Source organism: Magnolia sinica, chromosome 6 (assembly GCF_029962835.1).
Source record: "Magnolia sinica isolate HGM2019 chromosome 6, MsV1, whole genome shotgun sequence".
In the NCBI taxonomy this organism is placed as follows: Eukaryota; Viridiplantae; Streptophyta; class Magnoliopsida; order Magnoliales; family Magnoliaceae; genus Magnolia; species Magnolia sinica.
The window spans coordinates 11086078-11098866 of record NC_080578.1 but is presented as its reverse complement, the minus strand read 5'-3'; the positions used below and the strand labels follow the sequence as shown (position 1 = coordinate 11098866).

The window sequence follows — 12789 nt, the reverse complement described above, 5'->3', positions numbered from 1 at the left end:
GTTCAATCAACATTGTTTTCCTGTGGTGTGGTTCACCTGAGATTTGGATCTGCGTTATTTTTTGAATCATGCCTTAAACTAGTGATCCAAAATAGATGGACGGCGTGGATAAAACACATACATCATTAAGAGGCCCACAGAGCACCATGCAGTAGTGATATCACTACTAGCAGTGATCGGTACACAATCCGTGTCTGTCTTTGCGGCACATGTCCATGTGGCACGTGTTCATATCGTGAACTTTCCCTGTTTCATAATCAGGCATGTACAATCATTCATCAGGTAGGCCACAAGTGTACCTTGAATTGGACTGTTGATCAACCCCTTATTACATCGTCAGGTCCACTTACAACCGGCCAACGGCCTGAATTCCGGGCCATCTAAAGAGTAAGACCCGACTGAGCAGTGGTTCTCATGCATGCCATATGTGTGGTCAGCACCATAAATGTTGAATTGCTCCACTTGCAATTCCTCCAATTCGTTTCAAATAGAAACTACTTTCCGACTCTCCATCTAGCCTTATACAATGTAGACCACTAACTGCACCGGTTGAAAGGAGTTGGTTCAAGTTGAAGATTCTTTGAGAATGGTCAAGAGGATATGAGTTGGTGGTCCATAATATTTTTATATAATTTTCCACGGTGGATCTACTATTCTCTGGAGGTCAAGATCGAAAGTATTATTCCTTTATTTGTTGCTAACCAATAGATGGTTAAGAATTACATAGATTGAATTTTAGTAATAATAGGAATGAAAAAAGAGAAATTAGTTAAAAATTGCTAATCAAGAAGTTTTCCAAAATGATCACTATCAGCACTTTGGGCCAATAATTTATGGAATTAAAGTTATCTTCAATTGGATTGATTTAGACCCAAAAATTGTCGACTAAGCAAAAGCTAAAAAAATGGGGGTTTATTGATGGGATTGAGTGGACTCTCAATGGGATCGAAAACTGTTCAGTGGAATTGACTGGTCTATCGATGCCATCAGCACATCCAGTTACAAATAAATTGAAGGTATATGACAACAATCTCTACCATGTCTTCAATTACCACGAGCTACAACTCCCAGCTCCATGTCCAGTTGCCTTTATCATAACTCCACTATCGTTGTTGCTTCTTATGCACACTCCGTCTTCTTCAAGCCTTCGTCAAACCCAAAGAAGCCACTCAGAACTTGAACTTCTCTTAAGAATCACCTTTGTAAGCATGTCCGTCGGATTCACCCTCATATTTATCTTCTCAAGAGTTACATCACCTTTCTTAATCACTTATTAGATAAATTGATGACAAACATCAATATGTTTAGTACGAGAATGGTAAACCGAATTCTTTACCAAATTGATCGCACTTTCGCTATCACAATCTACTGGTATAGCTTTCTGCTAAAGCCCAAGCTGATTTATCATCTCTCTCAACCAAACATCTTTTTTGAATGCTTCTGTCACTGCCATATACTTTGCATCAGTTATGCAAAGAGCTACTAAAGACTGAAGCTTCAACATCCAATTGATTACTCCACCCGCTAGTATAAATGAGTAACAAAAAGTTGATAGTTTGTTATTCACATTACCTGTCCTCAGACTTTTTCAAAATCAAGACATAGTTTACGGTACCTCATATATACCGAAGTAACCATTTCACTGCCTTATAGTGTTGCTGGTCGGAGCTAGCCATGTATTTGCTCACAATATCAACTGCATGTGAAATATCAAGTATCCTAGAGACCATAACATACATCAAACTGCCAACAACACTCGAATAGGGCATAAGAGACATCACTTGATTTTCTTCATATGTAGTTGGACATTGTTTATAAGAAAGCTTAAAGTGAGCAGTATGAGGTGTACTAACTGGTTTCGCATTGTTCATACCGAACTTAACCAATACATTCTCAATGTATTTTGCTTGTGACAACTCTATGAATATCTATGCTAAGAAATTTTTTGGCAACTCCTAAATCTTTCATTTTGAATATTTTTGACAACTGAATCTTTAATATATCGATCTCAAACCTGAAATGGCTGACGATAAGCATGTTATCGATGTACAATAGTAGTACAATGAACTTCTTATCACTCCATGTCTTATACTAGACATAATGATTATATTCACTTTTGGTAAATCGCTTACTTATCATAAAAGTATCAAACATTTTATGCAACTACTTAGGCAATTGTTTTAGGCCATACAATGACCTCTTTAACCTGTAAACTTTATTCTCTGCTCCTTTTACTTCAAACCATTCTGTTTGCTTTATGTAAATCTGCTCCTTCAACTCTCTATGTAGAAAAGCAATCTTCATATTCATATGTTCCAATTCCAGGTAGTATTAGGCAACCAGTGCTAATACAAATCTGATAGACACCTGCTTGACTATAGGCGTGAAAATCTCTCTGAAGTCGACACCCTTCTTTTGCAGATACCCTTTCACAACCAATTTTGTTTTGTATCTATTGTGTTTTTTAAATTAAATTAACTTACAACCGATCGCTTTACACCTCATTGGAAATTCCACCAGATCTCTGTGTGTACGAATTCATCTCGTCATGCATAATCGTTATCCACTTCTCACCATCAGAGCTATCTAATGCTTCCTAGAAATTAAACGGATCTCCCTCATCCGTAATGAGGGCAAATTCAGTATTCAAGTAATCCCTTTATTTGATTAACAATCTGCGATCTCTTGACGAATTTCTTTTAAGAGGTGGTTACTCCTCCTGTTCTTACACCTTCATCTACAGCTCGGGCTCAGCCTGTGTCTCAATTTTTTTCAATTTCAATGTCTATTATCGTTTATTTTTTTGGTTCCTCGTGTTTGTCCTTACGAAGCAATAAGTCTTCATCAAACCTTATGTCTCAACTAATTATGATCTTCCGTGTGACCTAATCATACAGCCTATACTATTTCACGTCATCACCATAGCTTACAAAAATACACTTATTAGCCCTTTGGTCTAACTTATCTCTCAAATAAATGCGCATAATAGCTAGCGTCACAACCAAATACACGCAACTGTGAGTAGTTTACCTCATAACCACTCTACACTTCTTTAAGAATCTTGCAATTTATCGACGTAGACAGTAACTGATTCACCAGGTAACAAGCCATGTTGGGGTCTATTTGGCTTGGCGATTGGAAGGGATTGGATGGTATTGGAAGGGATTGGAAGTTAAATCTCGGGATTGGCTGGGCGTGCCAAATAGAAAGGGTGATTTGATCCCGGGATATAACAATCCCATGGATTTTAAGACAATCCACTGACAACACCATCATGATGAGGGTCAAATATTGCATATCAGACCCTGATTATTGCCAGATTTTACGTATATGATAATGCTTAATGGAGTATTTTAATTGTATTTTTGTTGCAGGATGAAATCAGGAGCGTTGATTGAAAAAGGATATTAAAAGCATGGATTTGACACTCTAAAGTCATTAGAGCAGGGGACGGACTCCAGAGGACTAAGACTGAAGGATTTACACACCACGGATCCAAGGAAATAAAGCCGTTCACGTTAAAGAGGCTCGAAACTGGCGCAAAATGCAAGATCACAGGGTTCTCGCCATCCGATTGGCTCGAAAATTCATACATGGGATTGGGACCATAAATTAACCGTACACGTCGAATTTCATCTGTTATATCCCTGTGGAAGTGGCCCAATGGACATATCAACCCTTCAAACTCTGATTTTGGGCCCACCTGCTATCTGGATATGCTTCAAAATTGGTATCAACGCGTTAAATGAGATGAGAATACAGATGGACGGAGTGAATTTTTCACAAACATCTTCAAAGGACCTCATGTATATCATGTGTGCACGGTAGACAAGTGCACTAGCCGTGCACTAAAATTCTCAAAGTCAGTCAGCACACGCTGACCGACTCCATCTTCTCCAAATCAAAAAAAGAAACAGCGTCCTGCCATTGTCCGTCTGTTTTGCAGTAGTGGGGCCCACCTATCATACATATGTACGATCTGGACCGTTTATTGTGTCCGTAAGATGGGTACTACCACAATTATGGTGAAGTTTTAGTCTCATGCACCCGATCACAAGACATCTGTGTTCAAACTTGAGATGGACGGCCGAATGAAGATCTCAGGGTCCACCATGGTTGGGATCCAAAACCAAGCAAGTCTGGACTATTTTTCGTCCTGAAGCTAATAGACGGAGTGGATTTTACACCTGGCGTCAAGCAGTGGTCCACCAACCATCACAGAGCCGTGGCGTAGCCTCTGTTTCGCAACAGGGGTTGCGGTTTTCCTTTGTGGGCCACCACCGTACACCAAAGGTCTAATCCGGACCGTCCATGTGACTCACGTGGCCCATAACACTCAGGTCTAGGTGAAAGTATTTCGAAAGATAGCATATAACTTATCTCAGCAGTCCAAACGTAAGATGAACGGTAGAGAAAAAGATCCTATGGACCTCATCAAAAGAAGGAAAAATATACACAATTCCGACCGAAATTCTGAGAGGAATCTGGTGGACGGAGTGGATTTCCCAAAAGTCATCTTAAGTGGGCCCCACTGAGAGTTCAGCGTCGGCTCGCGTACAGAGCCTGTGTCCGTGAAAAATGGCCGCTGTGGGCCGGTTTTGTGATCCCGATCACGGTCGGATTAATAATCCAAACCGTCCAATGTGTATCTCATCCAAAATCTCCGCCCCCCGAACGTTATGTTTTTGGAAGGATATCAAGGAAAATGGTGCTATTTTGGCATGGTTTTTGGGCTGCGTAAATAGAATTACGCAAGGAATTTTTGTGGTGCGCAGGAAGTTTCAAAGTCAGTTGCTGTGCATTCCACCGACTCCTTTACGCACAGACTCTGCACCGACTCCAGCCACGGATTGCAACACTTATAAAAATGAGAAGAAAAGAGAGAGTGGGGGGGGAGGGATTCAAGGAACTTGGCTGGGACGTGAAGCAAGAAGAGAGACAGGGCAGAGACGGGTTCTAATTTCCCTTCTTCTTCTTTAGTCTTTTCTTTTATGAATTTTTTCAAAGATTATATCCTCATCATGTCTGGCTAAACCTCTTAGCTAGGGCTAAGAGGTGAAGATTGTAGCATGATGGGAAACTTGTTGCTTGTGCCTTTTGTTTAGACTAAAGTGATGTTGATTTTGGTTTAATTAAGGGAATGTTTTTAGTTTTTTTTATGGTCTGTTATGACTAAAATTACAATGGGTCTGCGATAGCTTTGAGCATGTTCCTTTCCTTTTTATATTTATGATGTCAGGAAGCCCTGTTGTTCACCATCGTCTCCTGGGCATGGTCGGATGACGGTACCCTTCATAACCTTCATACATCAATGATTGGTTGCCAATTAGTTGAATTCTATTGTTTGCTTTGTCTCCTGGGCATGGTTTGGTGATGGAATCCATTCTAATTCATATACCTTTCACCTCTTGAAAACTATATCAAAGGAAGTTCAGTTTAATTTATGTGATTCTTGATGCAGGCATAAGATCTCCTTGATCTCTACAAGTGGATCCTCTGAATCCCTAGTTTCCTTCATCTGAATTCCTTAAGTTTTAGATTAGTATTTCACTATTATTCCTCAAAAATCATTCGATTTAGATTTCATCTTAATCTAGTTCTCGTTCGACTTAGTTTCAGATAACGTAGAGGTATCAGTCCCTTGGGATTCGACCTTGGTCTCACCGAGTTTATTACTACATCACAACCCTATACTTGGGGAGTGAACACATCATTACCTTTAAATCCCATCCAATCCACCCTAATCCGTTCAAATTTGCCCAGGACGTGTTTGGTTCGAGGGATTAGAAGGGATGGGAAGGTTTAATCCCGGGATTGGCCGGGTGTGCCAAATAGAGTCGATATAGCAATCCCATGGATCTTAAGACAATCCACTGACAACACCATCATTACCTTGAAATCCATGCCATCCACCCTAATACCATTCAATCCCTTCCAATCCACCTGACCAAACATGCCCTTAATGATCTCCGTCAATAACTCTTTGCCCAATTCATCATTACTCAAAATGCTTCAGGCTCTCTCTAAGAAAGTCTGATTCATCCATTTTGTCACTCCATTCTGCTCAGGAGTGTGTCTCACTGTATATATTGTGCTTCATAATCCCCCGATCTTTGAAAAACTATAATGAATTCACCTCCGTTATTAATCCTTAATACATTTAGTTTCTGCCATGTCTGCCTTTTAACCATTATTTTCCACACTTTAAATGTGTCGAAAATATTAGATTTATTTTTTAGGAAATAAATCCACATTTTCCTACAATGGTCATCGATGAATGAAACAAAATACGATGACCCCTCGGTAAAAAATAACGGACGACGGGTCCCATACATCTGAATGCACATACTCAAACACACCTTTACAAATATGATTTCTAGTCTTAAAAGTTAGCATTAACTATATATCATATATACAATGCTCTCATATAATTAAGTTCAATACTTTTAAAAACAGAAATCAAGCAATGATCAGAAAATACCTTTATACCGCGGTCGCTCATGTAACTTATGTAGGCATGCCTCAATCATGCCGACGTAAATTCCGTTACAGATGCTGCAACTCCACCCGTTTTAGTATTTTCGCTAAACTTATATAGATTACTACTCTACAACGCTTTCCTCACAATAAGTGCCCCTTTCGAAACGTAACCTTATCATAACTAATGAACTTATAACCAAGTTCTTAAAGAGCCCCCAAAGATATCAAATTATTCCTGAGGTTCGTAACGTGTCAAACATCAGTTAGAATACGCACCACCCCATCGAACATTTTTATGCGCACAAAGTAAATTTCAACAATTTTACAAGTAATGCTATTGTCCATAAAAAACTGTTCACTTTTGTATTCGATGTATGTGGTTAACCAGTCCATATGAGAAGTCATGTGGTATAATGCCCCCGAATCCAAAATCCAGTCGTTACTAAGTTAACAAATTTAGATGCGGTCAAGATATCACCATCATCCATCCGCTCGCATGATTGCACTATGTTGGCCTCTTTTGTCGCATTCACCGATTTTTCTCCCTTTTAAGACTTAAGGTTTATGCAGTCATTTATATGTTATGTCATCTAACAATTCCAACACTTCATCTTACTTTTTCCTTTCGATTTAAATCGTGGTCAAGAATTGCCCTTCCTCCTTTCAGACAATCTCAACATTGATGATATCCCTACCGTGGATCAGCATATCCACTAGATTCTTGAAAAATGGTGAAAGCAAATTCAAAAGAATTGAGACTTGATCTTTCTCTTCAATCTTAACCTCCGCATTCGTTAGTTTATATAACAATTCGTTAAAAGTGCTCACGTGTTCATTAATGTCAGACCCATCTGTCATCTTAAGATTATAAAATTGCTTATTAAGATATAAATGGCTACTCAGGGATTTCTTCATGTACAAACTATCAAGTTTCGTCCATACACATGTGACATTCTTTTGATCCATGACATTATATAAAACGTTGTCTACTAGACACAATTATATCGAGGTTGTATCCTCTCGTATAGTTCATCCCACTCTTCATCGGTCATAGATGCATGACGCTTAACTTTGCCAATGCGGGCGTGTTACAATCCTTGTTGAACTAGGATGCCACTCATCTTAACATTTCATAACTCAAAGTTATCTCCCAGTAAACTTCTCCGTTCCATACTTAATATTGGATCAATTACACGACATGTTTTCAAATTCAAAAAATTCAAAACCCCAACGTTCACTCTGACACCACTTATTAGGGGATGTGCGAAAGCAACCCCGAGTTAGAATCAAACAATAAGAGATCATATAAAGCAGGCACATAGAGAACACAATTTTTACATGGTAAAATCCTCGCAGGAAAAAACTATTACACAAAGCGACATTGAATCCATGATAAACAATGTTATAGTAGATGGAAAAACTTACTGATATGAGAATTAACGTCGAAAAACATACAAAACTCTTTGCTCTCCCTTTGCTCCAAAAGCCCTGAACACATTCTTAATACCTTAATTCCTGATTACAAACCCTTAAATAGAGTGTCATCGATGACCCATCGATGGGATTGAAGCCATCTTCAATTTAGATCAATTTGGACAAAAAAACTGTTAAACAAGCAAAAGCCAAAAAATAGAAGTTTATCAACGAGATGGAGTGGACTGTTGATGGGATTGACAACTGCTTGATGGAATCGAGTGGCCTGTAAATACCACCAATAGACCCAATTACAAATATATTGAAGACATCTATAATAAGGACCTGGCTAGAAGTAGCAAGAAAAGACGAAGGTCTTGTGGGCTAAATGAGGATATGGTCCACGAGAGCAGAGTAGCGAAATAAATGTCGTGTAACTAATGTAATTAATTAGGTAAGGTTTCAATTACGACAATGATGATGACTTTTAGGAAACAAACCCAATTGTCATTTTGATGTTTCCCTCTTACAAACCATGAAATAAACCATGGTAAACTTCTTCTTAAACAAAGACAATAGAATTTGATTACAAATATGTGAAATGCAAGGAGGATTTTGCAAATAAGGTTTAATCTTTGAGGGGGCATGTGCGAATAAAAATTCCGAAGAGAGAGAGAGTGCCCGTGAAAGACGTTGATATGAAATGCGAAATGGGCCCCACAAATCCGTCCAAACGAGCTTCACGATCCATGAAAAGAAATCCCACTAACTAAAGAAGAATCATTCTGCATAAACAAGGCGACATCTATACTTTAAAGAAGTAAAACATAAGCTAATCAAAGGAATAAGATTGCTCATTTTTTAAATATATAAGTGATGCGGATCCCCCAAAGAGAAACATATCTCCTTTTGCATTAGACCTTCATCCCATCCACCTTTTTCTCATCTCATTATTCACGAGAGAGAGAGAGAGAGAAAGAGAGAGAGAGACTTTGGTCATGCACGCGAGATCAAGGTTTTTCTTGAGGTGGGCCCCTCTGTATGACACAGCCAGAAAATCGGGAGCTAGCGACCAGTTGTCCCACGTGTGCAACGATAGAATGTTGCCCATTGGTTTTTCTCTCTAGCAGATCATTTGTATGTCACGTGTGGTGCACCTGATCACCATGCACTTACACTCCTGTTTTTGAGCTAAGGAACAAAAACGGTGGGGCCCACCTGATTGATCGCCCCATGTGTGCCCCCTCACCCTTTAGGCAAGAACAGCCAAGCACCCTCCACCATGCACGGCCCCACGGATGGCACTGAAATGGTATTTTTACGCATTCGGGTCCAAAAATAGATGGTGATATTCGTTGATCCCAACCGTCGACATGGGCAAAGCGAACTCCACAAATATGATACAGCGGGCTAACTGTATGCAAACCTTCCATGCACCTAGTTGCATTTAAACATGCCGACAATCAATATCATCAATCTGGACCGTTAATTTGGAGGTATCCCTCTTTCATAGGCTGCCTTGATAAAATTATACAGATCTGACCGTTGGCAAGCACAAGTGGATGCACACGATCATTAGTAGAAGATAGAAAAACACACGTATGTTTATGAACATGCCATTGCCATGATGTTTTCAAAGCAGTAGAATTGGACTGGACTGAACCTGATGGATGGTCCAGATAGGTTGTCTGGATGGCAACGAATCCCAACGCAACTAGATGCACGGTAATCTTTCCACGCACTCGGCCCACTATATCATTTTTCATAGTTAAATGCTCAAATCATCAAAACTTCTCTATATAAAGTTAGCACTTCGAAAGCTGACAGAAAAACCCACCATTCAAACAACACATACCATTCTTGTCCTTTCCGCTTGCATGTCTTCAGCTCTCCTCCTCCCCGCTTTTAACACGGATGAAAAAAAGGGTCAAAAAATAGAAAATCAGAAGGGTAATTTCGTCATATAGCCGAACTACTCTGAAGATTTACCTAAAGCTCACGGCCGACAGGAGAAGTTAAAAAACAAAAACCGAAGATACGAGAGCAATAGGCGCGTGCCTGCCAAACCCCCACCCCCGCAGGAAAACCATCTTCTGTTCTGAGTTATTTGATAATATTCCCGGATTCGGATTCGGATTCGGGTTCGGATAGCATACATTAACAGAAAAGAGAAGCAGCAGCTCTGGTTCTCTAGCATTTAAAAACAGAAAAAACGAAAAAACCCAAACAGATCGGAAGAAAGAGGAAAAAACAGATAGGTTCTACCCTTCTTCTTCTACTGTCCTTCTTCATCTTCGTCCCAGATCCGACGCTCGTACTGAAGGAAATCCCCCCTCGGAGAGAAACGGGAGTTGGAGGACGAAGGCGATGCCGAAGCTTTGTGCGTCGTCATCGCCGTTGGTTGGAAGCAATCGAATGCGATCTGTGGTGGAGAGATGGCCATCGACACGGTCGAAGACGACGGCGTGCCCGATTCTGGAGAGGATTCTGCGAGAGTAAGACACGATCGGAGGCGATCTCAATGGAAATAAAATGAGAGAGAGAGAGAGAGAGAGAGAGAGAGAGAGAGAGAGAGAGAGAGAGTCCAACACGCATTTAAAAAAACTGAGATTTAAAGTTCCCATCGTGAAATTGCGGCTGGATTCCCACTCCCAGTGGTGTAAGAAGGGAAGAAAGTTACTTGATGGAGTTTCTACTCGCGCCAGTGAGGTCGTAACGTTCTCTGATTCAGATTGCAGCTGCTGCGGTTGTGATTTCCGTCTTCGACGGTTGTGATCGGCCAGCCGTTTCCTGCAGCTGCGTTTCCCTTGATCGAATTCAGATAGTAGATGAAACCTGTTAAATAAGATTATTTAGATTAATCCACATCTAAACCTAATTAATAGAACTTAAACGTCCACATTACATTAATTTATTACGTTCCTACACAAAAAGGATAATGCCTTTAAGAAGCTACATTTTTCATTTTTTCCCGGACGATAAATACCCTCGGAATTAACACAAGTACGGACTCGCCAATCATTGGTTTTGAAATCCCCAGGGGTATCTTCGTCTTTCCCTTGCAACCGGAAAAGGAAACGGACCACATTTGGGAAGGGGACTACCCAATCTCGACTCTCAAAAGCGTGTGAAGTGGACCACGTGCTTAGGTGATCAAGACCGTCAATCTGGTAGGACCAAACTTGGATGGGGTATTTCTAAAAGCTTCCTATGTTGAAAGGTCTTTACAACCATCAGATCAATTTCGAGCGACTATGGGTCCGACGAACCAACGGTTTCGATTACTGATCATGGGACCACATGTGCAAACTACAGATAGCCTCACCGTCGGCTTATTTACCACGGAGAAGAATTACCCTTGGGATGTAACGGACCATGCTTTATGATTGAAGGGTATTTGCGTCATTTCAGCTGTACCTGCTGCACTGCTGGCAGAAGCGCTGGGTGAGACCTGCGGCCAAGACCGTTGACGCTTTGGAGTGGAACTCGCAGACCTTATGCCGCCGGTGGTAGTGCTTGGCGTGTGTCAGATCAGCGTTGCAACCCTCTGCCTGACAACGGGGCGAGTTGGTCGGACATGGTTCGGCCGTTCTGGACCGGCGGTAGAGCCGGCTCACGAAATCGTCCTCAGCCGAAGAGAAATACGTCCGGACGCCCAAATTCAGACCGATACGTGCCGGAAACTCTCCTCTGCTGCCGGAAAAGTCCTCGGTTTTGGGACCTACCACCGGTAAATGCTGACGTGGGGAAAACCGAACTGCCGCCGGAGACGGTAAGACCGGCGGACGGGGGTAGGAGAAGGGGTAAGCGCGGGAATCGAAACTCTGGAGAGGGACTTGGATCTGCTGCTGCTGAAATGGCTGGGAAGAAAAGCCGACGGCAGGCTGGAGGAGATTTCCAGAGAGGGTTTGGTTGTACGGGTCGAAGATCGGGCGCGTTTGGTCGGAATCTGAGGTGGGATCCTCGCCGGGAAGTAAGATCGACGCCGCATTTCCCCATTCGTAGTCCAACATTGCTTCCTTTGATCTCTTCCTCGCACTCTTGAGAAAAAGGCAGAAATTCGCCCGTCGTTTAGGAAGTCATTTTCCGGCTAGAGGAATCAGATGCGAGCTTCCATTCTGCAGGAGAGTGAGAGAGGAATGGAAAATGTCAGTTTTTGAGGGGTGATTATTGGAAGAGAGTATTTTTTAGACTGCCTGTCATTTCATTTTCATTTTCCGTTGTTGGGTTTTCTTTATTTTCCTTTTTTATTTATTTTATTTAATTAATTTTATATACCTGCCGTTGCTGCTGCTGCTGCATGGAAAGAGAGGCTGACAAGGCGTTTATCAGAATGCGATTCGTCATTTGCTTGCAGAATCATCTATCTTCTCAGTCTGCTGCGGCTTCTTAAATGCCTTGTGCTGCAAGAAACAGAGAGATGGGTTTTCTGTTTTTGCGTTTGCTGCTGGGTTTTGAAGATCCCGAACCGACTCTTTCTCTCTCTCTCTCTCTCTCTGTAGAGAAAGGAAAGGTTGAGAAGATCAAAGAGGATTCGGAGGAGAGAGAGGGAGAGAGAGATAGAGAGGGAGAGACAAAAGTTCAGGAACAGGCGTGGGAAGAAAAAGAGAGGGCTCTCTCTTCGAACTGAGAAATGAGGCGGCTGCACAGCGCCTGGGGTTTTACTGTTTATATAAGGGCAAATTACGAAAATGACACTTTGATATTTAGGAAACTACGCAACTGCCACTAGGTGTTGGAGTAGGTATATATGTGGAGGTCGTTTGAAAGGATTATTTTCTTTTATTTTTTTACAGCTTTTGCCAATTTCTTTGGTTGATGAAGAACCGGTCCAAGGAGGATCAGATGAGAGAGGGGGAGAGACTATTGATGGATCCAATCAAGCGAAATGACATA

At 41.2% G+C, this 12789-nt stretch overlaps 1 protein-coding gene across 2 annotated transcripts; it reads right to left on the bottom strand.

Moving 5' to 3' along the window:
• Positions 1–9908: 9908 nt before the first annotated feature.
• On the bottom strand, positions 9909–12541 carry LOC131248262 (squamosa promoter-binding-like protein 8). 2 transcript variants are annotated; one of them, XM_058248455.1, is made up of 4 exons: positions 12172–12541; positions 11311–12011; positions 10574–10728; positions 9909–10368 (listed from the first exon to the last, which is right to left on the bottom strand). In XM_058248455.1, exons 2-4 carry the CDS (start codon positions 11904–11906, stop codon positions 10169–10171), a joined length of 951 nt encoding a protein of 316 aa, XP_058104438.1. In that variant the 5' UTR covers positions 11907–12011; positions 12172–12541; the 3' UTR covers positions 9909–10168. The 2 variants fall into 2 exon arrangements, with proteins under 2 accessions (XP_058104438.1, XP_058104437.1); XM_058248454.1 differs by having other exon boundaries at positions 9909–10380; positions 12172–12538.
• Between the last annotated feature and the right edge of the window lie 248 nt (positions 12542–12789).

Coding starts and splice junctions, on each gene's coding strand:
- LOC131248262 (XM_058248454.1), bottom strand. CDS start 11,906: ATGTTGGACTACGAATGGGGAAATGCGGCGTCGATCTTACTTCCCGGC. Junction 10,729..11,310: donor TTCTGCCAGCAGTGCAGCAG/GTACAGCTGAAA, acceptor CTTATTTAACAG/GTTTCATCTACTATCTGAAT. Junction 10,381..10,573: donor GCGAGTAGAAACTCCATCAA/GTAACTTTCTTC, acceptor TTACTCTCGCAG/AATCCTCTCCAGAATCGGGC.